Source organism: Geotrypetes seraphini, chromosome 8 (assembly GCF_902459505.1).
Source record: "Geotrypetes seraphini chromosome 8, aGeoSer1.1, whole genome shotgun sequence".
In the NCBI taxonomy this organism is placed as follows: domain Eukaryota; kingdom Metazoa; phylum Chordata; class Amphibia; order Gymnophiona; family Dermophiidae; genus Geotrypetes; species Geotrypetes seraphini.
Window position 1 is genome coordinate 29,491,428 of NC_047091.1, and position 27,198 is coordinate 29,518,625.

General features: G+C 43.0%; 1 protein-coding gene across 1 annotated transcript in view; it reads right to left on the bottom strand.

Moving 5' to 3' along the window:
• Nucleotides 1-948: 948 nt before the first annotated feature.
• The window catches only part of GRIK3 (glutamate ionotropic receptor kainate type subunit 3), a 320,591-nt gene continuing 294,341 nt past the window's right edge, over nucleotides 949-27,198 (bottom strand). The window contains exons 14-16 of the mRNA XM_033956508.1: nucleotides 5,291-5,513; nucleotides 4,809-5,059; nucleotides 949-2,479 (exon numbers count right to left, since the gene is read on the bottom strand). Coding sequence (XP_033812399.1) covers nucleotides 2,285-2,479; nucleotides 4,809-5,059; nucleotides 5,291-5,513 — 669 coding nt within the window. The 3' untranslated portion in view covers nucleotides 949-2,284. The remainder of the gene's footprint in view (nucleotides 2,480-4,808; nucleotides 5,060-5,290; nucleotides 5,514-27,198) is intronic.

The following is a 27,198-nucleotide window of genomic DNA, read 5'->3' on the forward strand; positions in this document are numbered from 1 at the left end:
TGAAGATGAGGCAAGAGAAAACTTCTCAATACAAATTGCGTATACAAACGAGCAAAAAAGCACAACCAGCCTGAAGAAAGGGGGCAAAGATGACTTTAATTGATATGACCCAACATTTCCCGTGTTTCGGCTTCAAGCCTGCGCCAGGAGTCTAAAATAATAATATACAGCAACATATTAAATACATAAAAACAACCTCATGTCAAATCACATCTTGATCAAAAGAATGATAATAAAGAAATCATAAAGAACTTACCCCTCCCCCCCTTTTACTAAGCCGTGGAAGAGGTTTCTACTGCAGCCTGTAACGCTAAATGTTCCAATGCTCATAGAATTCCTGAGTGTCGGAGCATTTAGTGGCCTGGGCTACAGTAGAAACCTCTACCCTCGCTTACCCCTCCCCCCCTTACAGTACAGTGAAAGCGGTTTTTAGCACCATCTGGCATGTTGAATGCTCCGTGCTTCTCCTGACACTCACGTTCCTACGCTGCTCCGACGCTCAAAGAATTTCTTCATGTCGGAGCATTTAGTGGCCTGGGCTGCAGTAGAAACCTCTACCATGGCTTACCCCCCCCCCCCCTATACAATACAGCGAAAGCAGTTTTTAGCATCAGCTGACATGCTCTGCATTTGGCGCGCACTAAATCAGTTAACTATGCCTTAATAAAAGGACCCCTATGTTATTTATGATTTCTTTATTATTCTTTTGATTAAGATGTGATTTGACATAAGATGTTTTTTTTTAGGAGTTTATATGTTGCTGTACATTATTTTTATTAGACCCCTGATGCAGGCTTGAAGCTGAAACATGGGCCATGTTGCGGTATGTTAATTAAAGTCACCTTTGTCCCCTTTCTTCAGGCTGGTTGTGCTGTTTTGTTTTATTTAGTTTGTACTTTTCTAATCCCTTTCGTGTTGGCCTTGACCAATGCTAACTGTGTGCCTTGAACGTTTAATGAGCTTTAATGTACTTCCGCATGGGGACATCATGGAGACCTCTCACGTCTTGTTGAGAGATTTACAGCCTAGCGATGACATGGCTCCCCTTTGACCTTTGAATTTTTCAGACAGTTTAGCTACAATCTAAGTCTAGTTTGCAACATACCAGAAATCAAATTTTAATATGCAAAGAATTTCTTATTCAGCTGTTTTATGACAGGGAAAAGAAGTCCTACTTGGAAACTACCTCTATAAAGCAGACAGGTCTTTGGTAATTCTTATTGAATGGGTCTGTGGCAGGATCCCACTGAATTCACTCTCAAAAAAAATATCCGATGCTTGTTCTTGAAGGACAAATTAATGTTAAAAGTAGCCTGACATTGACACAAAAGCAACACGTACATCGCTTTCCATCACCAATGTGGTTGGAATTGGTATCACTTACTTCCTCAAAATGGATATGCAACGTTCTGTCTGGGCTGAAGTCTAGGGCCTGGCCTGATCTGTGCAGTTCTTGTGAAGGAAGGGAGAAATTGACCTTTATTCAGGCTAATGAGGGTTAACAGGGCCTACAGCACATGAGCGGACAGCAATGCCCTTCCTTCTGACAATTCCAATGGAGTTTGTGTTTAAGATGACAGCGGGTTCCTCCTCCTGTTGCTCTGGGGCCTGCCATTTCTTGGAATAGTTCAAGATTCCAGCCCTGTTAAAGATCATTTTGACCCTTCCCAGCTTGCTGTCTGATTCAGACAGATCTTGCCTTCTTGTTATGCCGTTTTCATGTCTCACATGGGCCTTATTATCGACAACAAGAAGCCAACACAGCATTGAGGTAAAAGGTCATGGTAAACTGCTCAGCAGCAAGCAGCTTGGAGAATCTGGTTTTACTTTAGACTTCGGATAAATGTGCTGTTTATGAAAATTCAGAATCAATGCTCATAGTCATGGTGAAGGACTCAACACCTGTATTAACAAAATGTTTGTTTGTTTGTTTTTTTTATTGCCATGCTCAAAGAAACCTAGTCTTTGTCTAGGCTTCTCAATATCCATTGAGGCCTAGGTCATCTCGGTTCTCTTTGTCTCCATATGTTGAACGTGTAAACAACAGACTCCAGGATTTAGCTTGCTTGGACTTCAAGTGGCCTGTAAGTACCTAAACCTTGATATCTGAAAAAATAAAATCTCGAAACAAACTAAAAAAATGTATCAGCTTGTAGTCCATGCGATAGTTGATGTTCTCCAGATGATCAATGAGCTGTGTTGAAGGCCTTGATCTTGAAACACAACCAAACCAGATTTCCCTTTGTTCCACACGAGTAGGCATCCGTCCTGTACTCAGCCAGGTCTATGGAAATACTGGTGTTAATCCAGTGTTACAGGTCATATTGTCCTTCCCTGGTAGCCTCCTGTCATTAAAAGTGTGCATGTTAATTACTGCATCCGTTTTCACCATGACTGGGGCCTGAGGTTTGTGTTTGATCCGCCGCTGGCAGGTGAGTGATAAGCGGAGTTCGTCAGCCATAGTGCTACAGAAAGTTCGCTAAAGGAAACAAAACATAAGAACGTCATAACGTCAACATATCCATAAACAGTCTCTCAGCATGTCGCATGTAGTCACCAGCAAAGTACAACGTCATACACCTACCTGACTACTTGGAAACAACACAGGAAATGTCTTATTTTATTTGTAAAGATAAATAAACTACACACTTTTTATTTGTGCTTTGTTTTAAGATGTAGGGCATGGCTCTTGCCCAACAAAATAATCCTCCCAAGCCATTCCCTAGCCACTGAATCCTGCAGCTGGGACATTAACCCCAAAAGACGACGGCCTTCTGGACTGATCACCAGAAATATAGCTCTGTGTATGTGTGCATATGCATGTAAGTGTGTATGTGCAATTTGCATGTATATATTTGTGCGTGAATGTAATTATGGCAAATCTAACCTGTAAACTGTCTATTTGTGTCGAGCTAGGATAAAACCTGTATTGGAAAACTTTCAGTGTAAGGATAACTATGGACAATTGTAACCTGTATATTATATATGTTAATATTAGACCCCTAGCATTTGTCAAGTTAGGATAATAACTTGTGCGTAAACTTGAACTGGAATTATGGCAAATCCAGTGCCAGTCGTAACCTGTTAACTGTATGCTATGAATGTTTAACCTGTAACCCGTTCTGAGATCTTTGGGAATAACGAGAGAGAAAACGAATTAAATAAAAAAATAGATTAATATGTGTGTGTCAGATAAGTTGAGGAAATATATTCATTCATGTTTTTTTTGCATTCTTCCCAGAAGTATTTACTCCAGTTACCATCTTTGGATGAAGTGAAATTTGTTAAGACACGAAAAAGGGCATTTTATGATGCAGGTTCAAATTTATGGCATGGATGGACAATTGAAATACACTTTCCCCTCCCTATTCGCGTTTTCAGCGATCGCGGATTCGACTATTCACAACTTTTTGCCCAGGCCCCCCCCCCCTAGAGAATCACTCGGAGGCAGCCCGCATCGACCAGAACCGGCCCCCAGGACTTGGATCAGGATGAGGAGGAGGAGGCGATCGGAGGGGGAGAAGGGCGATCGGAGGAGGAGAAGGGCGATCGGAGAAGGAGGAGGCGATCAGGGGAGGAGAAGGGCGATTGGAGGCGAGCAGCCGCCCCTTAGCTTAGCCTTAGACGTAGCTCAGGTGGCAACTTCATGCACGGACCTTACCTGGTGATCTAGCGGTGACATGGGGCAGCAGCGATCTTCCTACACTCCTGTTCTGTGCAGAGCCGTGCTGTGAGGTCCCGTGGTCTCACGAGACTACTATGGGCACTCCTTTTGTAGTCTCATGAGACCACAGGAACTCGCAGCACAGTTCTGCACAGGGCAGGAATGTAGGAAGATTGCTCCTGCCCCGCTAGACCACCAGGTAAGGTCTGGGGGTGGGTCAGAATCGGCCCAAAAGTTATTTGTGAATTTTCCTTATTCGCGGGCCGGCTCTGCCCCCAACCCCCATGAATACGGAGGGGGGAGTGTACAAGCCATAAAAAGTTCTTTGAGTTTCCGGCTTTTCTTCGGAGAAGTTTTATGATGTGAATTGAATCGGATTGGTATGAAATAATGCGTGCTAAATGTTAAGGTAATATTTTTATTGATAACGAATGGCAGATTATGTATAATTTATAGAAGAGTTATTGATTGGGAGGAGTATAATAGTTGGGGGATTATATAATTGGGAGAGCTTATTTAATATATTGCCAATTTTATTGTATTATGTATTGTTTTAGTATTGTAAACCGCTCTCGCATTTCGGTTTGAGTGGTATATCAGGTATTAAAATCAAATCAATCAAATCACATGTGCATGTGTGTGTATGTATGTGTGCAAGCATTTGCATGTGCAAATAGATAAATGTGTTTGTACATGTGCATGCATGTGTGCACATAAGTATGTTTATGTGTGTATGCATGTATTCATGTATGTGGAAGTGCATGTATGTGTGTGTTGGGAGAGAAAAAGAAAAAAGAGGAAGAGAGGGAGAAAGAGAGAGAGCAAAAGAGGGACAGAGAAAGAGGGAGAGAGAGAGAAAGAAAAAAGAGAGGAAAAAGAGGGATAGGGAGAAAGAGAGAAAAGGAGAGGGAGAGAAAAAAAATTAGAGATAGAAAAAGAGAGAGAAAGAAAAAGAGGGAGAGAGAGAGAAGGGGAGAGAGAGAAAGAGATAAGGGAGAGGGAGAAAGAGAGAGAAAAGGAGAGAGAGAGAGAAAAAAGAAAATGAGAGAGAGAGAGAGAGAAAAAGAGAGGGAGAGAGAAAAAAAAATGAGGGAGAGAGAAAGAGAGAGAGAGAGAGTAAATCTGTTGAAATGATAACACTTGCCTGTTGACGCTCCGCTGTTTTCCGGAGCTTATACATAAATTCTCCAATGGCCACAACCACCGAAAGAACCAGGCCTCCTGCTAACACGATGAAAATCCCTCCGACATTCTGGATCCCCAGGGCACTGGCCTCCTTGCTCTCCTCTTCAGGGCAGCCGCCCCCACGCCACCACTTCTCCTTCATTATGTGCAGTTTGTCTTCCTCCTGCAGCTGAAGAATAGCTAGTGTGATCCTATCGCGATAGGGCGAGCCTGGAGGGTGAAGCGCAGTTAAAGCAGATTGCAGGTGAGCCTACGCAGAGGACTCCACAACAGTCATGCAAAAGCCACACATTTTTTTCCACATCAAGTTGAGCGTGCAAAGTATGTCACGGACTTCTTGGTGTATGTGGGCTAAAAATAATTAATTTGGATCCTATCTCTGGCAATTATACTAAATGGCTTAACTGCAAACGGTGTGCAGACTGCAATTTTGTCACTCACCCATGGGAGTTCCAATTCCATAGCCTTTAGAATCAATTAGCCCTCCAATCTGGGTCAGGTTGCAGTTCCGCTGTATAATATATTCAATGGTGGTTGATTCCATTAGTAGAGCATAATCAGCTGTGAGGACTCGCTGAATCCCTTCCTCTTTATTTTTAACAATTGCTGAAGGCTTGCTGCTCATGAAAGCCCACATTTTTTCAAAAGTGGAAATCTTGGATTTCTAAAACAGAAGCAGGGACAATGACATATGAGATAGTAATTTGGGGGGCTTGCAACCCCATACCTATAAGCAATGAGCACAGATCCAGAAGCAAGCGCATTACTGGGCTTAAGACCGCGCTTGAATGAGACACCTCCAGAGTATAGTCAGGGCTGCAAGTAGGAGTCTTTTGTAGTGTTTAATTTCCCAAGTCACTTACTGGAAGTTTTGTTTTGATTCAGTTTTTGTTTTCACACTTGTTTTGGGGGAAATATTGGACTCCAAAATTTAAAATGATTTATATGGCGGGGAGAGGTTCCTGTCTGTTTAAATCGCCTGTCCAGAGCTAACCGGAAGTATTCAGCAGCAAGTGACTGGACAGTACCGCTGAAAATGCCCAGTTAGCACCCAATGCAAAACTAGCAATTTTGGGAGTGATCCCGGGCAGCGTCAACACTTGACCAGTTAAGTACAAAAACTAGCAGCTAACCAGCTAAGGTAACTGCATAAATACGACCATATCAAACACACTTCTTCCTAGTCTGTTAAATGCTAAATATTGCACTTAACCAACGGTGTGTTAGCTGGTCTTGTATACTCAGAAATTCAATCCTGGACGTTGCCTGTCATTGAATTTCAGAGGATAACATCGATGGTGGCTAGCAAAGCATTGATCACCGCCAACTGAACACTGAGCCTGTTGCTATGAGTGTACATGCTTTCCTAAAACTGCACATGTGCTAATAGTGTGTACATTATCAGGATAGAATGCACATTGTCCACAAAGAGTCCACACTGCCTCCCTGACCCCCCCCTCCCCCACTACGCCACTGCCCCAGCCAGTTGGGTTTTCAAGATATCCTTAATGAATATGCATGAGGCAGATTTGCATGCCTGTCACCTCCTATTATATGCAAATCTGCCTCATGCCCGGGTGCTTCCTACCCTTATTATGCCACTGCTGCAGTGAACTTCACATAAAAAGACCCAGGCACGTATCTCACCATAACCCCCTTATAGTGTCTGTTGAGCCCTCTAAAACACATCCAAAACCTACTGGACCCAACTATACACCACAGATGTTACCTATATGTAGATAAGACAGAAGAGCCCCTCGTCTTGGGATACAGGCAAAAACAAGAAGTCCCAACAAGGATCCCAGTTTCGGCGTTTAGAAGACGTCTTCTTCAGGGGACATGTGAGCAGAAATATCCATGCTGAGCTGATCGCTGATCTTTCTGCTCATGTGTTCCCCTAAAGGCATCTTCTAAACACCAAAACTGGGATCCTTGTCGGGACTTATTGTTTTGAATATGGGATTTACTATTTTGAATAAGGACTTATTTTGGTTGTTTAAGACATCCCCCTTGTCTTTCCTTGTTGTTTTTCCCTATATGTAGATAAGGTGGAATTTGGGTGGGTTTTGGAAGGCTCCCATAATGTACTATAAGTGTATTAGCTATAGTGGGATATGGACCTGGGTCCCCTTCTCTGCTTGCTGCTCTACTAGGAGTGAGCATAACATCTGAAGAGATCATAGAGCATTATTTCAGCTACAGCCTTCATATCTTTCCAACCTGGTGTTATTCCATGCCCCAAGGCGTTTACTACAATCTTTGAATGACAGGGTAGTTGTTCCTCATATCTCGAAGGCATATCTTGCGTCAACCAGAGATTGTGCATTCTTTTATTTAGTTCCGCGGCTATGGAATAACTTGCCCATAGACTTGAGAAAAGAAGAATCTTATATAAATTTCAAAATACATTTAAAAGCATATTTTTTTTCAATTGGCTTTCTAAAATTGAAAAATTGAGTTTGGGACTGTAATCTGTATTTATGTAATGATTAATCTCATGGAAATTTTTAGTTGTATGCATTAGTTATGGTTTATTGAGATTTGGTTTTATTATTGTTTTATTATTAGAATTGTTATTATTGAGATGTTGATTGTTGTAGTATTTTATGAAAAAAAAATAACTTTTGTTTTTATTCTTTCCTTTTCTATTTTTAAATGGAGCTCTTTTCTTAATGAATGTGAACTATACGTTGTAAATCGCTTGGATCCTTTTTTAGGCTCTTATGCAGTATATAAAGTTTTTAAATAAACAGATCGTATATGCTGGCTTTTGCAAAGCTACGGAAGAGGTTTTTACTGCGGGCTGGTGAGGTAAAATTGCTTGTACCATACTCATACTTTAGTTCTCCCACCTCAAATCGGTTGGCCATAACATCAATTCATTTGGTTAGGCCAGGGGTAGACAATTATGATCCTCGAGAGCCAGAGCCAGATCAGGTTTTCAGGATATCCACAATGAATAGGTATGAGATGGATTTGCATGCACTGCCTCCTTGAGATGCAAATCTATCTCATGCATATTTATTGTGGATATCCTGAAAACCTGACCTGACTATGGCTCTCGAGGACCGGAATTGCCTACCCCTGGGTTAGACTAATGTCAACTCATAATTCTGGGGGGGGGGGAGGGGGGTTTGCTGCTGTTCCAAATTTATGGAAAAAGGGAGGTTCCAAATGAGTTACATTGTGAACCTTCTTATTTCAAATTTAGAGCTTTATTGAAGACTTATCTTTTTGGATTGGAATTCCCTTAATTATATTATTTTCAGGCTCTGTTGCAGGGGTAGGGAACTCCGGTCCTCGAGAGCCGTATTCCAGTCGGTTTTCAGGATTTCCTCAATGAATATGCATGAGATCTATTTGCACGCACTGCTTTCAATGCATATTCATTAGGGAAATCTTGAAAACCCGACTGGAATACGGCTCTCGAGGACCGACATTCCCTATCCCTGCTCTATTGGATGTTTTATCACTTTTACCCACCCATCCCTCTTTACAAAAGCCATAGGTATCCTCTTTTTTATACACAAAATCTGGCAACCCTAGTGGGGAGGGAGGGAGACAAACATTCAAAATACTGAAGGGAATGGACTTGGCAGATACAGATTGTTCACCCTCTCCATGGTGGGGAGAACGAGAGGGCACTCTCTGGGATTGAAAGGGGATGGATTCCGTACAAACGTGGGGAGGTTCTTCTTCACCCAGAGAGTGGTGGAGAACTGGAACGCTCTTCCGGAGGCTGTTATAGGGGAAAACACCCTCCAGGGATTCAAGACAAAGTTGGACAAGTTCCTGGTAAACTGGAATGTACGCAGGTGAGGCTGGACTCATTTAGAGCACTGGTCTTTGACCTGGGGGCTGCGGCGGCAATTCTTATGTTCTTATGTGTTTATTAGTGCCGGCTGCGGCAGAAACAGCTCTGACGCTCATAGAATTCTTATGAGTGTAGGAGCTGTTACTTCCATGGCTGGCGCTAAAAACCACGCTATACTTTTGTAAAAGGAGGGGGGGGTTAATTTTTACTTTTGTATTCTTAACCTTATGGTAACAGATCTTTCAACATTGGCGTTCTTTTCCTTTTCTTAATTTTTGGAAACTGCACTGATGCTGTAGTGAAGAGCATTATATAAATACTAATAAACCTAAATACTCCAATGCTTATAGAATTCCTATGAGCATCGGAGCATTTACGTTGCCGGCCTGCGGTAGAAATCTCTACCGAGAGTTTATGAAAGAAGCCCACAGGCAGGTATGTACTGTTTCATTCACATCTTTGGGGGTGGGTGGGAGAAGGTCAGTGTCCACTGAGGGGGTGTGAAGGGGAGGTTAGGCCATGGGTTACCAGATTTTACGGAAGTAATATCTGGACCTATGACCACGCCCCCAGGCCTGCCCTATTCTGCCTGGCTCTTCCCTATTCCACTTAAGTCATGCCGCATTGTACCCCAGCCCTGCCCCCGGCCCCGCCTCCTCAACCTGTCCACTTGATCAGAGCAGCATCGGCTGTGCATTGCAGGTGTAACACGACGATATCACATGCATGTGCACATGATGTCATTCACGTATGCGCAGGTGCCTTCCTGATGCCGATCCCAGCAGAAAGCTTTTGAAAACTCAGGCAAAGTGCCAGGTTTTGAAAAGTCATCTGGATGCCTGGACATGTCCTTTAAAAGGAGCCAGGGTCTAAAAGGAGATACATGTCCGAGTAAATCCAGACGTCTGGTAACCCTAGTCAGGCCTTGAACCCTCCAGTGGTCATCTAGCCCAAAATGTCCAAATTGTTCCCAGGACGTTTTCTAAAACATTTGATTATTGCAGAAAAACGTCCAAATCATAAGCCTATCCCAGTCCCATCCAAATCATGCCTCTGCCATGCGAGCACACAAATAACATAACAGCATAGAAATCTGTCTACAAAACACACTTTGAAAAGCGTGAATTGGAAGGGTTTGGAGAGAAAAATGTCCATATGATTCTTTATGCCATATTTTGGACATTTTTTTCTTTTTTTAAAATGATCCCCATAGTATCTGCAATAATAATCTGCCCCCCTCCCCTTTTTACAAAACTGTAGCACAGTTTTTAGAGCCATCTGTGGCAGTAACAGCTCTGATGCTCATAGAATTCCTATGAGTGGCGGAGCTGTTACCACCGCGGCCGGCATAAAAAAACCATGCTAAACTTTTGTAAAAAAAAGGGAGGGGGGAATAATGTGATATCGTAAAATATTCACATAACAGAGAGATATGCTCCATTGTCCGCAGAATACAAATGAAACATTTTCAGGTGTATCTGAACAATGGAAATCTTAACGTGAGGAAGAACCCCATCCTTTCAATACATAAGTAGCCAGGGTGCTCTAAAGGTGACACGCATATTCTTTTTCACTTTATTTCCATGATTAGCTAGGTGCATTAACTATCCATGACTTTGCCTCAGGCAGACCCATCTGCTCTCTTCCAGACTTCTGCAGCTTATATAATTAATACGAGAATCTTCTACGAGAGTGCGGTGCTTGAAAAAGAAAATATGTTTCTCTTGTTCGGAGTGGTGGGGAAAAACCTTTTTGAAATAAGGGACTGTAGGGGTATTTTGGGCCCTCTTTTACTAAGCATTGGAGTATTTAGTGCTCTGGGCCGTGGTGGAAACCTCCACCGTGGCTTGGGCAGCGTCTGAGCCTTGCCTTGTCCTGCAGCCCTGGATAGGAAGGATCGTATGGTACAATGCAGTGGTTCCCAAACCTGTCCTGGGGGTTCCCCAGCCAGTCAGGTTTTCAAGATATCCCTAATGAATATGCATGAGAGATATTTGCATACTTGTCACTTCCATTATATGCAAATCTCTCTCATACATATTCATTAGGGGTATCTTGAAAACCTGACTGGCTGGGGGTCCCCCAGGACAGGTTTGGGAACCACTGGTACAATGCTACAGAATCAACAAACTGGGCAGGCGGCACCTTGGCCACTCTTTCATCCCACATACAAAATCTACACACAACAAAACGACAGTTCAAGAGCTTATTGCTGACCTACAAGTGTGTTCATTCTGCTGCCCCTCAATATCTCTCCTCACTTCTCCCTCCTTATCCGCCTCCCAGAGAACTCCGTTCCTCAGTTAAGTCACTCTTAAAGTTACCCTTCTCCTCCACTGCCAATTCCAGACTTCGTTCCTTTCATCTAGCTGCCTCCTGTGCCTGGAATAAATTACCTGAGTTTGTCCATCAAGCCCCTTCCCTTGTTTAAAAGCAGACTGAAAACCCACCTTTTTGATATAGCCTTCAATCTTTAACCCTACTCCTCTGATGTCATAATGCCTCATTCCACCAATAAGAGCCAACCTCATCAGTGATGTCACAATGGCTTGATTGTCCTGTACTCCCCTCTGCCCTCCAACCCAGCCAGCAGATGAACCGTTCCCCTTAACTGTATCCATGACATCCTGTTTGTCTGTCTTGCCTGTTGTTTAGATTGTAAGCTCTTTTGAGCAGGAACTGTTTTCTTATTCTTTGTGACTCTGTGCAGCACTGCTTGCGTCTGGTATCGCTATAGAAATAATGAATTGTAGTAAGAACAGTAGATTTATTATGGCCGCAGCATTGTACTACTTACATATGTTAAAGACAGTTTACAGTATCTTGCAATTACATATGTGAGTGCAATTTACAGTATAATGCTAGAGTTATCAGATGTCTGGATTTACCCGGACATGTCCTTTGTATAGAGGACATGTCTGGGTAAACAGACAGCTTTTCAAAACCCGGCACTTTGTTCCAGAGCTTAACTATTCTCTGAATGGGGGGAATAAAAATTCCTCCTATTGGTTTTAAAAGCATTTCCCTGTAACTTCATCGAGTGTCCCCTAGTCTTTGTAATTTTCCCTCTCCCTTTCTCCTCCTCCTCTGCCCCCAAATCCTATCCCCAGCTGAGTGCCTGGCCGCCGCCCGTTTGTGTTTCTGACTTTCTTATGCAGCAAGGTCAGTTTATTTCTGCCAGGAAAAATACAAATTTTCTTGCAAAAAAAATGAACTTTCCATGAACTTAAGGATAAAGCATGACAGATAATTGCACTATAAATTGCAGAAAATGTATTATAGACAGGTATTTATCAGCCACAATTGGTTCACCAGCCTTTAATAATTTTAGTGGAAGGAAAATCAACTGAAGGCACATTAACCTACAAATTAACACAAGTGCTTCTGGTTACTGCACATGAAGTTTTGCGTGCATGTTTTAAAATGTTCATTAAACTGAAGATGTGAAATAAACCTAAAACAAACAAATTGGTGTTTTTTTTCAGTGCATATTACTAAAATGTTTTCTTTGAGCCGAGAGTCACATTTCTTAAATCATAGAAAGAACAGCATATAAGTAAAATGACTAATCCATGGGGATATGCAGTAATATCACAAGTTTGCATATAAACACAAGGACAGAACGTGTCATTTTGGGATGTTAAAAAAGACGATTACAAATCAGGACCATAAGCCCCTGCATAACTCACACTCTCTTTGTATTAGAGTTACCATATGAAACATGATGGCAGATAAAGGCCAAATGGACCATCCGCAGCATCCACTATCTCCTTTCCCTATTGGCTTAAGCTCTTTACACATTGTGATGTCATAGAACTTTATGGTTATAAAAACCCTTCCAGTGCTTTTCTAGAGTAGTACCGTGTTTCCCCGATGATAAGGCAGGGCCATCAAATAAGACAGCCCCCCCTTTTTAGAAAAAATTGTAAAATAAGGCACCCCCCCCCGCAAATAAGCCACCCACCGATACCTGCGCTTACCCGAATCGGGTGGTACGGTGAGTGACTCTGTGTGGTCCCTCCGTCTACCGCGGGGGTCGGCAACCCGCGGCTCCAGAGCCGCATGGGCTCTTTTCCACCTTTGCCGTGGCTCCGGTAGTGTGTCACGCAGGCATGCAACTTACAAGTCCGGCGTCGCGGCGGGAAATAGCCATGCTGAGCAGTGAGCTCAGCACGTACACAGATGAAAGCCTTGCTTGCTGATTGGTCCGGCGGCCGTGCCGCCGGACCAATCAGCAAGCAAGGCTTTCATCTGTGTAGTGCTGAGCTCACTGCTCAGCATGGCTATTTCCCGCCGCGACGCTGGACTTGTAAGATGCACGCCTGAAAAAGAAATCATCCTGGCCGGGGTCGGTGTCATGCCCCGAAGATCTACAGCCTTCCTATCTCCCTCTCCCTTCTACCTGCTTCCGGCCACATCCCCTGCTCCGCGGCTCTCTTCGGCAACTCAGCAGCAGCGATCGACACAAGCTTCTGACGTCGGGGCCTACCCTCTGCGAGTCCCGCTTGTTTCAACTTCCTTTTTCCACAAAGGCGGGACTCGTAGAGGGAAGGCCTCGATGTCGGTAGCTTGTCTTGATCACCGCTGCTGACAAGTTGCTGAAGAGAGCCGCGGAGCAGGGGGGTGTTGCCAGGTGCAGGTAGAAGGGAGAGGGCCAGATGCAGGACTCGTGGGTGAGGGAGCAGAAGAGAGAGAGAAAGAGAGAGGGGAGGGAAACAAAAGGAAATATTTCATACTGGGCTGGGCCGGAGTGGAGGGAGGGTGGAAAGATTCTAGCTACAGGGTGCAGTAACAAAGGAAAAGGGGGGGAAAGCTGAAAATGGAGATAGTGACACAAAGAAGAGAAAGGGTAAGCAGGACCTACTGAATAAGGATAGAGATACAGAGGGGACATGAAAGGGTAAATAAGGCATCCCCCCGAAAATAAGCCATAGAGCATATTTTGGCCTTCCAAAAAAAATAAGACAGTGTCTTACCATCGGGGAAACACGGTAGCACCGGGAGTTGGGCAATATACTGCCGGGATTGGCATCAACACCAGAGAAGAAATGAATCTACTTATAAGATAAGTTATAAGTCTTTATTTTCGTAAAAAATAATATATATATGAACTTGTATGGAAAACTTTTTAGAAAAATTTAAATAAGATATGGAGTTTTTCTAGATCGTGGATGTATTTTCCTATGGCAGCTTTTTAGTTGGCATAGAGTTTTTCAGGTGACGAATATCTGTAAAAATACTGAGGTCTTTTCTCCATTTTCATTTTGAATTTTTTTTTTGACAACTATATCTGTGGATTTATCTCTGGTCTTGAGTTTTTGTGAATATCTTTTTGGTGGCTGTATTATTTTTTGATATTCAGCTTGTTTGGATTTGTATAGAAACATTGTAACATGATAGCAGATAAAGGCCATCTAGTCTGCCCATCCACAGCAACCACTATCTCTTCCTCTCTCTAAAAGACCCCACATGCCTATACCCAGGCTTTCTTGAAATCAGCATATTTAGCAGTCTAACTTACAGAGATGCCACCTCTGAATATCCACAAAGAATGTGTGTATATTTATTCAGTTTTCTAATCTATACCATTCTCTCAGGGGAGCTCAGAACGGTTTACATGAGTTTATTCAGTTACTCAAGCATTTTTCTCTGTCTGTCCCGGTGGGCTCACAATCTAATGTAGCAGGGGCAATGGGGGGGATTAAGTGACTTGCTCAGGGTCACAAGGAACAGCATGGGTTTGAACCCACAACGTCAGGGTGCTGAGGCTGTAGCTTTAACCAGTGCACCATTCTAGAAATCAAAAAGTAGTAAAAGTGAGTCAAGTATAGGACAATCAAGCCATTGTGACATCACTGAGGAGGTTGGCTCTTATTGGTGGAATGAGGCATTATGATGTCACAATACTAGCTTTGATTATCAGAGGCTGAAACTGTTCACACTTTATTTATATAATTTATTCAGGCATTTTTCCCTGTCTGTCCCAGTGGGCTCACATTCTGTCTAATGTACCTGGGGGAATGGGGGGAATTCAGTGACTTGCTCAGGGTCACAAGGAGCAGTGGGGACTTTAACCCACAACCTCAGGGTGCTGAGGCTGCAGCTTAATCACTGCTCCACATTTTCAGTCATAGTATGATAAAAGATAGCATGGTAAACATTGGCAAAGGTGACAAAGCAGTTAAAGCATGGTAAAAACATAAATGACAAAACCTAGTATGGTGAGACATAGCATGGCGAGTATAGTTTGGCAAAACATAGCACGATAAACAAAGCATGGCTAATATAGTATGACATGACTTGGTAAAAATGGTAAAGCAAATATGCATGACAAAACATGGCATGCAAGATGTGGGGTAGCAAGGGGTGGTGGGGGGGCGTACTGCCCTGAGCGCCATCTTCCTCCTCTCCACCCCACCTTCTCACTCCTTCCTCTGCAACACGCACACATCCCTTCCCTTCCCCCAAACTGTTTAAAACTTGGGCGCGAGCAGCAACCAACGTACTGTCCGCGTCGGCTTCGGCGCTCTCTCCGGCGTTGCTTCCGGGACCCACGCTTAGGGCAGTAAGTTGGTGGTGCGGGGGGGGGGATGGGGAAGAGAGCTGGGGAGGCCGCTCACCCTCGCTGCGCCACTGCATGGAAGACATGGGATGGCAGCTGTACAGTATATCTTAGTAGAAGGAGTCCTCGGTTTCACAATCATTACTGTAATGGCACACCACTGATAGCCTGGCAGTGAGCTACTTCACAAGGGAGACATGACCGTCTATAGTTTGAGTGGCTTTGCAGAGTTTTGTACAGAACTCTTCCCCAAGTAGTTTCTCAGAAAGAGGATGCCAGTTCAATGCTGGCGTTAAGGTCTAGCGCACGTGGCAATGCCCTAATGCAGCTTAGTTAATGTTAAGACTTTAATCAGTTTGGAATGCTAGTTGTGAGAACTTTTGCGTCCAATTGTGTTAGTGGTTTGATCTTAAATTCTTCTTCTTACCAGGCCTTTAGAAGATTGTGAAAAACTTATCTGTTTGATAAATCTGTATAATCTAGATAAGTTAATAATTTCTTAATGTTATATTTTATATATAATGTGTGTTTTGTGGTGTGAATTCGCTGTGTTTTTACAGTTCTTGCCTCTTATTGTAAACTGCACTGAACCGTGAGCTATTGTGGTATAAAAATACATTTATTATTACAGTGGTACCTTGGAATCCGAACTTAATCCGTTCCAGAACCCCGTTCGAGTTCCAAGACAATTTTTCCCATTGAAAATAATAGAAATTGGATTAATCCATTCCTGGGTCCCAGAAGCAGCAAGATTGGGTCCCCCTGGCAGAGTCAGCAAGATCAGGATCCCCCTGGCAAAGGCAGCAAGATCGGGCCCACGTGGCAGAAACAGCACGATCGGGCCCCCCACCAGCATAGACAGCAAGATCGGGCCCCTGCCAACATAGGCAGCAAGATTGGCAACTGCAAGTGGTGCTCAGCCCAAAGCTTCCCTTCCAAGCAGAAACAGGAAGCTGCGTCAGAGGGGAAGCTTTGGGCTGAGCAATGCTTGCAGTTCCTGTACATTCGGATTCCAAAGCAGCGTTTGGATTCCAGGGAAAAATCTAATTTTAAAAAAAGTTTGGATTCCAAGTTGTTCAAGTTCTGGGGCGTTCGGATTCCGAGGTACCACTGTATTATTATCTAAATCACACCATATTGAATATAATCTTCAAAGTGTGTAGCTATGACCCGCCTGTTCCATGCAGAGAATCCTGTTATAAGCACATTTTATTTTAATATTCTGTTTTGCTTTTTATGGGGACATTGTGTAGGGTAGACCATTATCAAAAGAAAAAGCTAGGAGTATAAGCCCCTTTTCATTCCCTTCTCCAAACATTTCCTTCATGTTAATCCTTTCCATATACTGTGGCACTTTCTTTTGACACCATGCTCCTGAAAAGGTTCAATCAAAGATGGTTCGGAAGGGGATATTCATTTCTCAAACAAACTAGGATTATTCAATACAGCAACTAATACATGTCAACCAGTTATGAGAGGAAAAAGGATCTCAGAAACCTGCTCAGCAACTGACATAAAGGTAAACTTAGTCTGAGACTTAGATTTCGATCATTGATCCTTAAAAACCTCCCAACAATTTACTGATCGACACTTATTAGTACTGAAGAATCCTAGTTTGTTTGAGCTGTAGCTTTTTGGGGGTTCTGCTTTCCATCTCTTTGTCTATTGATATTCATATCTTCCCTGTAAGGGACCACAATGCGCTGAATCTCCAATCATCCATGGCCAAAAACGGTTCAGCTGTCATTTGGAGAATTCCTGCGGCAAAAGCCTATGGCCTGCCATGATCAGGATGACATTCCGTGTCCCTGATCGACAGTGCAACAGATGTGCTGATGTGGGCACAGTGCCCAGCAACGTAGCACTGGAATAGGGTCCCTTACAGAAACAAAAGTCAGCCAGACCCGATGTGAATCTGTCATCCCTAACAGCAGCTGTGAAATGTAATCTTATTTTACCTTGCAATTTATTCTGTAGTGCAGCCACTGGGCGGGAAGACTGAGAGGCTCTTCCTCTCCAAAATGCAACCCTATTCTCGCTGGGGCCATTGCTATAACCGTATTGACATTCTTCCTGCATCTTAACCCTTCTGAAACTTGACATCCAAGCAACCAATAATAATTTAGATTTAGCAGTTCACTCTTCACTTATTCGGTCGTAATCTGCTGTGCACTTCCGAAACACCCAGGCTACCTCCTTGAGGGTGAAGGTTCAAGAAAGCTTTCAGAAGAGAAAATGGGCTGGGATCAAACGTTATTTCTCCATTACAGTACAGCTGGTTAAAAAAAACAACAACCCTGAATCAGTAAATCATTTCAAGACAGTCCTCTGTCCAGGCCAAAACCAGATTCTCGACTTGGGCAAGAGAGTAACTGGGACGGACAACTAGAGCAAAACCCTCCCCCTTAATTAAGTGAAAACCAACAGTCCTCTTTCTGAGGGTTAACAAAAACCTGCAAATGAGTTAATTTCCATACTGATTTCTTGTATTTTTCAAGTGAAGTTCATTTTTCAAAGCCCTTGTTCCCAACTTTCTAATTAATTGTATCTTCTAAGAAAAGCAAACATATATAAAGCTTGTTGCCTTGTCGGTGAATGCATATTTCCCCCAGTCTTTTGTACAACTTATTTAATTTACAGAAACAAACAAATGTGGTTTGGCTTTTCTCAGCTTGGGAGTTTAATTAAATAGCGTGCCATCACATCTAGTTTTGTAACGCTAAAGCATTCACATGCATAATTCAGTGTGTTAAAATATGGGTAACCGGAGCCAAGAAAACAGGTCTGGTTTGTATGTTTTTATCTTGAACATTTGTCTGCTTCCCCCCCCCCCCTCTTTTCTTTGGCACAAGCCTTTGTCTTGGGAAATGCCTTGTGTCAGATTTGAAATATTAATACAGGGAAAGGAATCAACAATAAGAGTGTCCTGTCATTTAAAACAAGATAAGGAATTTCAAAGACGTTTCTTGTGTCATTTGGCACCGTTTAAAAACAAAAATGACGCACATGGATGAGCAAAATTGTGTTTTGCTTTGGTTTTCATTTTAATCTGCACTACTGGTAAATAGCCCAGGTTCAAACATTTCAGTGCACTGTTGGCAGATGAAACACACTAAAATATTTTAATGTTAATATTTGTTTAAACATTAAAATATTTTAATGTTTAAACAAATGAATCAGAATTAAACAAGAAAGAAGAAAGAAAATAAAACAACAAAAAACATTTTGGCATGCACACTTCCAATGAAAAATTGCCAGGGCAGACTAAATTGTTGCTTTTGATGGGATGTAGAGCAAAGAGTTTAGCATATCAGTCTGGGAAAAAGTGTTTTTGCAAGTAGTGAGAGCTGAGACCATGATAAATAAGCTGAAATAAATAGTGATAAGTTTAAGAATCAGTTCTATAATTGAGCATGTGCACTTTGCATGTAAGTCCAACACTTCTCCCTCTCATCTCTCTTCCCCATTCATCTGTACCTCAAGCCTCTCCCATCACCATATCCAATATTTCTCTGTCCCTCCTTATACCCAACAATTCACCTCTTTCTTCATTTCCCCATGTGCATCATATCTCTTTCCCTGTCACCCATGCCCAACAGTTCTCCCTTTCTATTCCCACCCCACTTCAGCATCTCTTTCCCTAAATCCCTCCATTCTTCTATCCTATGTCCCAAGTTCATGCTCCCTTCCCTCCTTTCTTCCATACTTTGTCTGAAGTTTCCTCCCTTCCTTCTGTGTCCTAACATGCCCCTCTTCCTTCCTTCTGTGTCCCAACATATCCCTTGTACTCCTTCTCACTTGCCTCTCTCCCATGGGTGTTACTTCCTATGGCTGCTTCCCTCCTCCCTGCCTTACTTCTCAAAGCTGTGGCCACGGTTCCTACATTAGGCCCACAGTTGACTCGGAAGCCTTCCCTTCCTGTCCCAATGCACTCCTCTTCCTCCCTTCCATGTCCCATCGTACCCCTCATCCATCTTCTCACTTGGCTCCCTCATGCGGGTGTTACCACCTCTGGCTGGCTCTCTCCTCCCTGCCGTACTTTTCTTCCCAAAGCTGTGACTGCGGGTCCTGCACGCAGCCCACAGCTGACCCAGAAGCCTTCCTAGCAGAGAGGGAAAGCTTTCGGCTGTGGGCCGCATGCAGGATCCGTGGCTGCGGCTTTCAGAAGAGAAGTACAGCAGGGAGGTGGGAGCCGGCCAGAAGAGATAACACCCGAGGGAGGGAAGCAAGTGAGAAGGAAGAGGGGTGTGTCGGGACAAGGAAGGGAGGATGAGGGGTGCATTGGTACATAACGGGAGAAGCAGGACCCTGGTTTGTAAGTACGAGTCCGATGTAAGTTGGGTGTTCTTAAACTGAGGATTAAGAACATAAGAAATGCCTGCACCAGATCAGACCTGGGGTCCATCCAGTACAGTGATCCGCACACGCGGAGGCTCAGCCAAGTGTACCCTGGCGAATACATTAGTCACTCGTATCCCTCAATGTCTCCTGCAAGAAGATGTGCATCCAATTTTCCCTTAAATCCTAGAATGGTGGTTTCCGCCACCATCTCTTCCGGGAGAGAGTTCCAGGCGTTCACCACTTGCTGTGTGAAGCAGAACTTTCTGACGTTTGTCCTGGCTGTGACCCCTCTCAGCTTCAGGCCATGACCTCTGGTCCGAGTCTGGGTTAAATTTTCCAATGTGAATAATGCTGTTTCTTGCTCACCATCCTTTCCCCCTGCTGGTGAGTGAGCTTGCTCCATTTTGTCGATTCCTTTTAGCAATTTAAAAGTCTCTATCAGATCCCCTCTCAGGCTTCTCTTCTCAAGAGTGAATAATCCCAGTTTTCTGAGGCGATCTTTGTAGCTTAAGTTCTCCATATCTTTTGCTAGCTTTGTCGCTCGCCTCTGCACCCTCTCCAACAGTGTTATATCCTTCTTCAGGTATGGAGACCAATGTTGGACACAGTATTCCAAGTATGGTCTGACCATTGCTCTATAAAGCGGCATTATGACCTCCCTTGATCTACTCATGATTCCCTTCTTTATCATGCCTAACATCCTGTTAGCTTTCTTTGCCGCCGCTGCGCATTGAGCCAACGGCTTCAGGTCTTTCTCTTGTTCGCTCTTCCCCAATGTTATACCTAACAGTTTTTACTCATGCTCCTTGTTTTTGCTGCCCAGGTGCATCACTTTGCATTTTTCTACATTAAAACTCATCTGCCAATTTTCTGCCCATCTCTCAAGTTGCTTCAAATCTCTCTGGAGTTCTTCGCTGTCTTTTTGTGACCTGATTGCCCGGCATAGCTTTGTGTCATCTGCAAACTTGATGATAGCACTGGTCGTTTTTTCTTCCAGGTCATTTACGAAGATATTGAATAAGATAGGCCCAAGAACCGAGCCCTGAGGCACACCGCTAGTTATTTTCTTCCAGTCTGAGTACTTCCCATTTATGCCCACTCTCTGTCTTCTGTTTTCTAGCCATTTTCCTATCCATCTTAGTATATCCCCTTATATTCCATGACTTTGTAGTTTTTTGAGAAGTCTCGCATGAGGTACTTTGTCGAACGCTTTCTGGAAGTCCAAGTATATTATGTCAACCGGTTCTCCGCTATCAACTTGTTTGTTCACTCCCTCGAAAAACTGAAGTAAGTTTGTCAAGCACGACTTCCCTTTCCTGAAGCCATGCTGACTACCTCTCAGTAGGTCATGGTTATCCAGATGCTGTACTATGCTGTCTTTAATCAAAGCCTCAACCATTTTCCCAGGGACCGATGTGAGACTCACAGGTCTCTAGTTTCCCGGTTCTCCCCTTGATCCTTTTTTGAAGATTGGGATGACGTTCGCCATCTTCCAGTCTTCTGGTATCCATCCGGTTCTAATTGACATGTTGGCGAGGGATTGCAGTAGTTCTCCGATTTCCACCTTTAGTTCCTTTAATACTCTTGGGTGAATTCCCTCTGGGCCAGGGGATTTGTCACTTTTTAGTTTGTCAATCTGTGGTGAGGCTTTTTAGTTTGTCACTGTGGTGAGGCTGTCCTCTATTTCCCCCTTGAAAACTTTCACTGTTTTGGGTATTGATGTGGCGTCTTCCTTGGTAAAGACAGAAGCAAAGAAGGAATTTAATCTGTCTGCAATCTGTTTGTCCTCTTTGATGTATCCTTTTCTTCCTTGGTCGTTGAGAGGGCCCACTGTCTCCTTTGCAGGTTTCTTCCCTTTAACATATCTAAAAAAGGGTTTGAAGTTTTTGGCCTCTTGGGCTATCTTTTCCTCATAGGCCCTTTTGGCTTCTCTCACAGCCTTGTGGCACTTCTTCTGGTCATCTTTGTGACTGTTCCAAGCCTCAGTTGTTTTCTCGCGTTTCCATTTTTTAAATGAGTCCTTCTTTTCCCTAACTGCATCCTTCACCTCTTTGGTTAGCCAAGCTGGTTCTCTTTTGGCTTTAGTTTTCCTTCCTTTGGCTATCTGCGGGATGTATAGATTTTGTGTTTCGGTGATAGTATTTTTTAGTAGGGACCATGCTTGCTCTACCGTTTCGATTTTGGCTATCCTTTTCTTGATCCGTTTTCTTACCATGATTATCGTACCTTCCTTTTTTAAAGTTAAAGGTCGTGGTTAGGGTCTTTGTTCGCTTCCCCTTCCCGATGTCAAGTTTAAAGTAGATCATACTGTGATCGCTCGTCCCCAGCAGGACCGTGACTTCTACTTCTTTTGTTTGCCCAGTTATGCCATTTAGGACCAAGTCCAAGGTGGCGTTTCCTCTTGTCGGTTCTCCTACCATTTGTTCTAGGAAGCAGTCACCCATCATTTCCAGGAACTTTATTTCTTTGCCGCAGCTTGAGGTTACTAGGTTCCAGTCTAATCCTGGGAAATTGAAGTCTCCCATGATCGTTACATTGCCCGTCCTACATTCATGTCTTATTTCTTCTATCATCTCAGAGTCTGATTGCCTGTATGCTATCTGGCAATATGTTACATAAGAACTGGGTCAGACCAGTGGTTCATCGTGCCCAGCAGTCGGCTCACGCGGCGGCACTTAGGTCAAAGACCAGTGCCCTAACTGAGTCTAGCCTTACCTGCGTACGTTCTAGTTCAGCAGGAACTTGTCTAACTTTGTCTTGAATCCCTGGAGGGTGTTTTGCCCTATAACAGCCTCTGGAAGAGCGTTCCAGTTTTCTACCACAAGCTGGGTGAAAAAGAACTTCCTTACGTTTGTAAGGAATCTATCCCCTTTCAACTTTAGAGAGTGCCCTCTTGTTCTCTCTACCTTGGAGAGGGTGAACAACCTGTCTTTATCTACTAAGTCTATTCACTTCATTATCTTGAATGTTTCAATCATGTCCCCTCTCAGTCTCCTCTTTTCAAGGGAGAAGAGGCCCGGTTTCTCTAATCTCTCACTGTACGGCAACTCCTACAGCCCCTTAACCATTTTAGTCGCTGTTTTCTGGAACCTTTTGAGTAGTACTGTGTCCTTCTTCATGTACGGCGACCAGTGCTGGACGCAGTACTCCAGGTGGGGGCGTACCATGGCCCAGTACAGTGGCATGATAACCTTCTCCGATCTGTTCGTGATCCCCTTCTTAATCATTCCTAGCATTCTGTTCGCCTTTTTCGCCACCACCGCACATTGCGCGGACGGCTTCATTGACTTGCCGAACAGTACTCCCAAGTCTCTTTCCTGGGGGGTCTCTCCGAGTACTGCACCGGACATCTTGTATTTGTGTATATGATTTTTGTTACTAACATGCATCACCTTACACTTTTCCACGTTAAACCTCATTTGCCATGTCGCAGCCCATTTCTCGAGTGTGTTTATGTCACGTTGCAGGTCTTTGCAATCCTTCTGTGTCTTTACTACTCTAAATAACTTTGTATTGTAATGTAATGTAATGTAATTTATTTCTTATATACCGCTACATCCGTTAGGTTCTAAGCGGTTTACAGAAAATATACATTAAGATTAGAAATAAGAAAGGTACTTGGAAAATTCCCTTACTGTCCCGAAGGCTCACAATCTAACTAAAGTACCTGGAGGGTAATAGTGAAGTGAAAAGTAGAGTTAGAGGAAAAATAAAAATAAAATAAATATTTTAAAAAGACAGCATTGGTCTAATTTATTGTCTGCAAATTTAATCACTTCGCTCGTCGTTCCAATTTCCAGGTCGTTTATAAATATGTTGAAGAAACCCTCGATCCAAGATGGCCGAACGCTAGGAGGTCTGGGTACATTCTCCCTAAGCTCACTTCATTTACTTGTTTGCAAGAACTTTACCTGCTTAGAAATGCCGAAGAGGAGAGGACGAAGCGCTGGTGGAGCCTCACAGTGCTCCAGGACTGCCGTCTTCGGCAACATTGAGGAGCTGATGAGGAGAATACAGGAAACGCCAATACCATCAGGGAGTTCCCTGCAGGAGTCGCGCAGTGGTGGCGAATCTGTGCCGTTCTCCATAGGGCTGGAGACATCGCTAAGCCCCGATGTGAGAGCACCTCCCCCACGCCCTCAGTCCACCAGTTCCCCGCGAGCGGAGGTACTTCCGGAGGTCGGAGTTTACCTCCTCCCTGAGGCTAAGGAGATCTAAAAGGGAACTGTGCTGCCGGAGTCCTTGCTGCTGCAGGGAAGCCCAAATGTGGAGACTGAGGAGGAAGCAGAGGGGGAAGCAAGAGCCCAACAGGACGTTGGAAGGAATAGGTTGCCAGTGGGTGAGCTAAGTAAACCTAATTTACACTTTCTTCAAATAGAGAAGCCCCGGGAGGTAACATTAGACTCCGTGTGGGACCTAGTGGCTAACTTGGCAAAATCCATAAGTCCACAGTTACAACAACTTGAAATCAAATTTAATGATCATGAGACTGAGATTAAAAACCTGAAGACTGGAATTGAGGACTTTAAGACCTCAATACAGAATGTATATCAAGAACTAAAGGTTACTAAACAAATTACTGAGACATTAATTAAAGATAACACTAACTTAAGAAGGAAGATGGAGGCAATGGAAAATTTTTCCCGGAACAATAATCTTAGATTGATTAACTTTCCCAGGGTGCCTAAGATAGCCCCTAGAGAAATGTTGAAACGTTACATGATGAAAATACTTGAGCTTTCTGAAGAAACATTACCTCCATTTACACAGGTCTATTACCTTCCAAATAAGACACAGGAACAGCAACAACAACAGAATTTGGGACATGATTTAATGAACATATCTAATATTTTGGAAACATCTGATAAAGAATTGGTGGTTCCTTTACTTTTAACAGTAGCTCTCGCACCAGACAAAAACTGGTTGCTGAAACTTTTCTTTAAAAATAAACAAAAATAATTTTTAGGTTGTAAAATACAGATGTTTCCAGATTTGGCCAAGGAGACCCAGCGAAGGAGACGTGAATTTTTGTTAAGGAAACCTGGTGTTATAGCTCTAGGAGCTACATTTTATTTGCGACATCCATGTAAATGTGTAATTAATTATCGTTCACATAAATTTGTTTTCTTTGAGCCATCTCAACTGACAACATTTCTCTCAACTTCATGTTTGGAGAAAGATGGAACATGAGTGCTAAGTTTAAGAAAGGGTGTATTAACCTCAGTCAACTAGTATATCTTTGTAATTCAATTCTTATTATTATTATTTGCCCATCATCCACCTTGGATCCCATTTGAGGACTTGAGTAGAGATTTAAGCTTATATTTGATGTTTTGATGTTTCATAATGTCTATTTACTTATTTTCTTGCTGAATTTCCTTTCTGTACAAGTTATGCATACTTGATTATATTGAAAATTCAATAAATATATATAGAAATAAATATGTTGAAGAGCAGGGGTCCAAGCACCGAACCTTGCGGCACTCCACTTGTGATGCTTTCTCAGTCTGAGCATTGTCCATTTACCCCCACTCTCTGTTTCCTATCTGCCAACCAGTTTTTAATCCATGTAAGTATTTCACCCTCGATTCTATGGCTTGCAATTTTTCGAAGTAGTCGTTCATGTTGAGCCTTATAAGTCAGTAACCTTTTGTTATTTGTTAGTGTTGTCTGGTATGTATTTTAATTGCTGTTATTGTGTATGTTTGCCTTTGTAATCCACTTTGGGTAAAGGTAGACTAGAAATAAACTGAACTAAACTTTTGAAAACTGCCCACAACACCCCCTACTGGCAGCAATGCAGTTGGAGGACTCTCGCTCAGCTAAGAGGCAAGAGTGTAAAGGGCCCTTAATTAGCACATGGATTTTACCTTTTGAATTTTATTCTAAGTTTGTTTTCCCAACACAAGGTTTATTGCGAGCAGCATACAAAATGTCAGCATGGTCAGAAATCCCACCAGGAGATGCCATCTATTTTTCTCTCTGTTTTACCTGGTTACACATGACATCTTTCAAATAATATAAATTAACCAAGAGCATTGCTCATTATAATTAGCAAATTGTGAGTAGTACAGAAATACTGTAGAAAGCAAAGCCACTCTGGAGCCTAGTGATGCATCTCAATTCAACATACGATGTACGGGGTGGGGGAAGGGGCAGGGTAGGAAACATCCCACGACTCTACGTGCAGCATCTTCTACCACGCTGGGTGGCATTATAATAATAGTTCTACAGTTGTCATTGTAAAAAGGCTGACAAAAATAGAAATATATTCAATTTGAATGCCCAATAAACTGGATATATAATAAAATGCATTCAAGATAGACTGTAGAGCAGGGGTGTCAAAGTCCCTCCTCGAGGGCCGCAATCCAGTCGGGTTTTCAGGATTTCCCCAATGAATATGCATGAGATCTATCTGCATGCACTGCTTTCATTGTATGCTAATAGATCTCATGCATATTCATTGGGAAAATCCTGACAACCCGACTGGATTGCGGCCCTCGAGGAGGGACTTTGACACCCCTGCTGTAGAGGTATCACTGTGGTTTTATTAAAATGGTGGAGAAAAAGACCTTAGTGTCATGTTGGATTTATTGGAAAAAAAAAACAAAACCCTCCACTACTTAAATTCTTTAAAGTTAAGAACACATTTACTTCACTTCATGTTAGTAAGTAACACTGATGCACAGTATTCTGAGAGCACCTGACTATCTTAGCCAAAAAAACCTCGAAAAGAAAGCGAAAACTTATCTGCCGCAAGGGACACTGCCGTACAGGTCTTCAGCCGGAAGAGAACAGGAGGTACCGGCTAACAACTTTCCACACCGGCAGATTCGACAGCAGGTCAAATATCCATCTCATAGAAGTTTTCTAAAGCGAACTCCCTACCATGGTTCTAAATAGATTGATCTATGCTTTTAATTGTATTACTTTTTGATTTAATGTTTTCTATGGTTGCTTTGCACGATGTGTTGTTTCTTTTTATGTCTGTGGTTTAATTATTTTATGCGATGGTTTTACTGAATGTATGTTTATTCTGTACCTTGCCTGGATAGATGGTTATAAGTATTCTAAATAAATACGAGGTTCTTTTACTAATGCTAAGGGCTCCTTTTACGAAGCCGCGTTAGCGGTTTGCCGTGCGTAATAGCACGCGCTAGACGCTAACACCAGCACTGAACTGGCATTAGTTCTAGCTGAGTAGCGCGGGTTTAGCGCGTGCTTAAAAGCTGCGTGCGCTAAAACCTCTAACGCGGCTTCATAAAAGGAGCCCTTAGCGTATGCAAATTAACATTAGGCATGCGCTAAGTGCAGCGTGGCCCATAGGTATAAAATAGGACACACAGGATTTAACAGTTCTGTTAGCGCTCACTAAGCTTTAGTAAAAGTGTACATAAATCATTACCCCCTCCCCTTTTACAAAAGCATAACACGGTTTTTAATGCCGACTGCGGCAGTAACAGCTCTGATGCGCATAAAAATTCTATGAGTGTTAGAGCTGTTACTGCCACGGCCAAGGCTAAAAACCATAGTGCGGTTTTGTAAAAAAAAAAAAAAAAAAGGGGGTGTGTGGAGAAATGCATTTGCACGGTTAATAAGGGATATATACCAAATGGTAAACTACTCCCAGTC